The following is a 5,119-nucleotide window of genomic DNA, read 5'->3' as shown; positions in this document are numbered from 1 at the left end:
TTAAAATCTTTTGGCTTGTTCTGAGCCTTGAAAATACACTGAGTATATGAATTTGATACGCTGAGTATAGCGAATAGAAAACTTGTCCCAATGCACTGAGTATTTGGGCTTAATACGTTAAGGATTACAAACGGAAAACTTGCTTTCAATGCACTGAGTATTTTAAAGTGAATAAATTAAGTATTAAAAATAGGAAACTTGCTCCCAATACTGAGCATTTTGGAGTTAATACACTAAGTATTATAGATAGGACTCCTGTTTTCAATACACTGAGTATTTTGAAGTAGGGGAGAGATGTTGCTCGACCCCACACTACATTGACTAGTTATAAGTAAGATGTTTGTCAGGGGGGCTGAAGGGTTCCCCTGGACTAGAGAATACGCCTGGCATTCCACACACTTCTTTATTAACTCTATTGCGTCCTGATGTGTGGTTGGCCAATAGATGCCCATGCAGAGTACCTTCCCTGCAAAAGCGCGTGCTCCTTCGTATGTACCTGCCTGACCAGCGTGTGCCTACTGGAGTGCTTCCCTGTTCGTCCGCACACTTTAGCCAAGGCATCGTGAATCCTTTCCGATATAATTCTCCGTCTACGAGTGCATATGAGAGCGCTTTAACGCGTACTTTCATGGCCTCTTCGTGGCTACCTGGTAAATTACCGTGCTGCAAGTATTTGATCATCGGGGTCGTCCATGTTCACCTGGACGCCGTCAAGGAGTTCACCTGTCGCTCGTCTATACTTCTTTCTTTGAGCACTTCCACAAGGACCTTCTTAGACAGGTGGTCAAAGCATGTCGACGCCAGCTTGGTTAGGGCGTCTGCCCTTGTATTCTCGCTTCTTGGTATCTGCTTGATGATAAACTCTTTGAAGTGCTTGACGAGCCGTTGTACTATCTTGAAATACCTCTCCATCCTTCTATCTTTTGTCTTGAAGCTTCCGTTGATTTGGTTGGCGGCCAGTCTTGAATCTGTAAGGCCTACCACTGCTTCCGCTCCCATTTGCTTGGTCAATCGCAGGCCTGCGAGCAAGGCCTCATACTCTGCTTCATTGTTGGAGGTATGTAAATCAAAACGAAGGGCGTACGTGACTTCCTCCCCCTTTGGGATGGTTAGGATCATGCCCGCTCCTGAGCCTTCCCTGCTAGACGCATCGTTCGTGTATAGAGTCCATCTCCGGCTGTCCTTTGACGGTTCCCTTGCCGCCGGTTTTCCTTCCTGATTCACGTCTTCCTCTCCCCCGGGGATTTCAAGCAGGAAATCAACAAGCTCCTTCCCTTTGATACTCGTTCGTGGACGATAGTTGATTTTGTGCTTGTCCAGCTCGATTTCCCACTTTACGAGTCGTCCAGATGTTTCTGGTTTGAGCAGTATTTGCTTGATTGGACAGTTTGTTAACACTTCTATCTGGTGCGCTTGGAAGTAGCGCCTCAGGCGTCGTGCAACATAAATAAGTGCGAGCACTAGTTTTCGAGAGTGGGATAATTGAGGTCGGGACCCTGCAATTCCCGGCTAACGAAGTAGACCGATGTCTGCCTTCCTTCTCTTTCCACGACCAAGACCGAGGAGATGGCTTCTGCTGAAGCTGAGAGGTACATTTGCAACGTCTCGCTTGGGATAGGACTGGCCAACGTGGGCAACTTATCCAGGGCCTCTTTAATTTGCTGGAGTGCTGCCTCCGCTGCTGCTGTCTATTGGAAGTTGTTTTTCTCGATACAACCCTTGAGCGTATGGAAGAGCGGCATAGCCTTCTCAACCGATTTCAATATGAAACGGCTTAGGACTGTCAGTTTTCCGTTCAGGCATTGGGCGTCTCTGAGGGTGCTTTGTGAAGGGGCCTCCATGAACTCGTCGACCTTGGCTGGGCTAAGTTATATTCCTTGCCTAGTGACATAGTATCCCATGAACTTCCCTTCTTCTACTCCAAAGGTGCACTTGCCTGGGTTTAGCTTCATCCTGACTTTCTCTAACATCTTGAAGGTTTCCTCCACGTCTTCTAGTAACTTTCCTTCATCCGGGCTTTTGATGACCTTGTCGTCAACGTATACCTCAATATTCCTTCTGATCTGTTTAGCCAAGACGGAGTCGACTAGTCGCTGGTATGTTGCTCCTGAATTTTTTAGTCCAAATGGCATGATGGTGTAACAGAAAGCTCTGTGGTCTGTGTAGAAGGCTGTCTTCTCTTCGTCTTCCTTGCTCATCAAGATCTGATGGTACCCCTTGTATGCATCCGAGAAACATTTTAACTTGAACCCCTGCAACGATTCTACCTTTTGATTGATTTCTGGCAGAGGATAACAATCTTTGGGGCACTCCTTATTCAGATCAGAATAGTCGACGCACATGCACCACAAGTCGTCGCGCTTCTTTACCATAACAGGGTTGGCGATCCAGGTTGGAAAGATCGCTTCCCTTAAGATTCCTGCTTTTGTTAGATTGGCTACCTCGGCATTAATTGCTCTGTTGCGGTCTCCCCCTTGAACCCTTTTCTTGTGCTTAACTTCCTTTGTGCCCGACTTGATCATAAGTCTGTGCTCTATAACTTCCTTGTCTACCCCTACCATTTCGGTGGGGGTCCAAGCGAATACATGTTTGTATTGTTTTAGAAGGCTGATCAGTGCTTGCCTAGTAGGTCCAGGGGGTTGCTACTGATGCTGACCGGCTGGTGTGGGTATTCTTCGTGGATGATTTCTTTTCCGTTTGTTAACTCGACATGTGCACTTTTGGTGGGGTCGTGAGGACTATGCACGACCCCTCGGTGGTGCTGACTTTTACGATCTCATGCATTGTTGCGGAATCGTTCCAAGCTTGAGTAGACCTGTCCTCCCCAGAATGATGTTATGCTTTGTCGGGTGTCGTATTACTACAAAGTCGATTAGAGCCGTCTTCTTTCGCTGCTTGTCGTGGCTGGTCAACGTGAATCGTCCCTATGGGCCAAAAGCTATGCCCTGTAAAACCTACGAGCCTCCATGTAGTGTGCTTGAGATTATCCTTCCATCTGTCGGGGAGGAGGCGGAAGCAATGTTCGTAGATGATGTCCGCCGAGCTGCCCGTGTCGATGTACACCCTATGGATTGTTACTTTCTTAATGGACCCTTGGATTATGAGCGGGTTGTCTCTCCGCCAGCCTTTAGGTCGAGGTTCTCTCATTGAAAATGTGAGCCCTTGCATTATCGTGACGAGGCTTGTCAGGTCGTCATGCTCGTCATGTCGCTCCCGCTTAGCTCGTATAATGAGGATTTCCCTGGGTTGGGCATGCTCTTTTGTTGCATCTTAGGCGTTTTCAGCGTCAAATTTGGCGCGGAGGCTCCGCGCCACCTCGATGAGGTTTCCCTTTAACTGCTTTTCCTGTATTTCTCTCTTCAACACTGAGTAGTTGGTAGTGTCATGTGTTTTGCTCTTATGGTATTCGCAGAATCGTCCCTTAGTTACTTTTTTCTGGCTTCTTGTCTGCAACCACATAGATTTCTAGTAGTCGGACCCACCTGCCATCCCTGGTGAATGGCCTGAAACTCCCCTGCAAGAGTTTTCCTCGCCCGAAGAGCATGTTCTCGCCTTGCGCCTCTGCATGAGGTGGACTGTGGTGCTTTGTCGTGGAGGTGGTCATGGTGTTCAGATATGCATGTTTCGTCACTTCCCCTTCCTCTTGCCTCAAATACCGTTCTACCTTTTCTTTCAGCTCGACCCACGTCTACGGTTTTTTGCCCATAGGTTTTTGGGATAGATGTGTTGGATTAGATGTCTAAGCCAATAACTATTATTGGTATGTACTTGACCCGAGAGTAGCATGGTCCATTTGGGTTGCATATCATCAGGACAATTTGTTAGGATGGATTCGTGAGAGAAGGTTATATATAATTTGTTAATTTATTATAAGTTATAATATATTAATATGAAATCATATGTTTTAATTAGTATTGATCAAGAATTAATTTGGAATTAATTTTGTGATCAAAAGAGACTAATTAAATCTATGGGGACTAATTATAGTAATTAGTCATATTTATATGTTTTGTGCTTATGATCCATCTTGGACCAAGTTTATGTATGGATACATAAAGAGTTGGGCCACATAAACCATGGATCATAAAACCCATGGGTATGGATTTGGGTTATACCCATGATCCTTGGAAATCCACCACATATAAATATGTGCTCCTTTGCCCAAAATCGACACTTGTGGCGAGACTTGTACTTGGAGCTCATGGAGGTGTTTTTGGGTGCACAAAATTATCTCTCAAGTTCCACCTTTGTTCATGATGTGTTGTAACTTCATTTGAGGCTTCCATAGTATTGGGGCTAAGCTATTAAGGCCAAATACATCAAGACTTCAAGCTACATAAAAGGTATGTTACTCTAACTAGTATCTTGTATGGTATTTGTCAATTGCATGCTAGTTATAGGCTTAATACCTTGGAAACATCATTGCATGTATAATTAGTGAAAACATAGATCCAAGGTATTTAGGGTTGTATGTGCACCATGGGATGTTCTAGCATAGAAAACCCAACAGTGGTATCAGAGCCATGGGTTGTTTTCAATTATACTTGATACTACTTGCTTGGAAATGCCTTAAAAATCGATTTTTTGCTGTTCTGAACTGTGGACTCATCGAGTCCACTGATAGACTCGCCGAGTCCAAGGAAAAACTGACCAACTCGTCGAGTTTGTTCATACACTCGACGAGTTGGTGCTCCAGAATGCAGATTTTCGAGGTTTTAGACCAGAATTGGACTAAGATCATTACCTTAAGTTGTTTTTGAATTTATAAACCTGTTTTTGATGTGGTAATGATCATACTAATCCAATTGAAAAGATAATTGTCAAAATTTTCTTGTTTTGTATTAGTTTAATGGTTAGGCCAATTACATGAAAAATGTTTGATTTGAATTGTCTTGTTCATATGAGTTTAATCTAGATTATAGTTTTTCTTGACATGTTTGTTAGTTTAATTGGTGATGTTAATGATTTTTAATGGACTCTATAACTTGTCCTCAAGTTATGAAAAACCAAAATTTTTTCCTTCTAAAAGAATCATTAAAGCCATGGGTTATAAACTTGAAGAGTCTTTTTCCCATAAATTATTTTATGACCTCCATAACATTTCCTCAATTTATCGATT

At 43.8% G+C, this 5,119-nt stretch overlaps 1 protein-coding gene across 1 annotated transcript; it reads right to left on the bottom strand.

Annotated features, from left to right (window-relative positions):
- Positions 1–696: 696 nt before the first annotated feature.
- On the bottom strand, positions 697–2,561 carry LOC145164306 (uncharacterized). The gene is made up of 2 exons (XM_079083034.1): positions 1,937–2,561; positions 697–1,355 (listed from the first exon to the last, which is right to left on the bottom strand). Exons 1-2 carry the CDS (start codon positions 2,559–2,561, stop codon positions 697–699), a joined length of 1,284 nt encoding a protein of 427 aa, XP_078939160.1.
- Positions 2,562–5,119: the final 2,558 nt, after the last annotated feature.

The sequence above is a fragment of the Lactuca virosa genome, chromosome 3, assembly GCF_052849685.1.
Source record: "Lactuca virosa cultivar CGN04683 chromosome 3, Lactuca_virosa_CGN04683_v6, whole genome shotgun sequence".
Taxonomy (NCBI): Eukaryota; Viridiplantae; Streptophyta; class Magnoliopsida; order Asterales; family Asteraceae; genus Lactuca; species Lactuca virosa.
Note: the sequence above shows the minus strand (reverse complement) of the source record. Positions and strands in the feature narration are given on the sequence as shown.

Excerpts from the sequence above, each read along its gene's own strand:
- LOC145164306 (XM_079083034.1), bottom strand. The coding sequence starts at position 2,561 with ATGGTAGGGGTAGACAAGGAAGTTATAGAGCACAGACTTATGATCAAG. Across the intron at positions 1,356-1,936 it reads CAGGATGAAGCTAAACCCAG|AAACATCTGGACGACTCGTA; the intron begins GCAAGTGCACCT and ends TGCTCAAACCAG.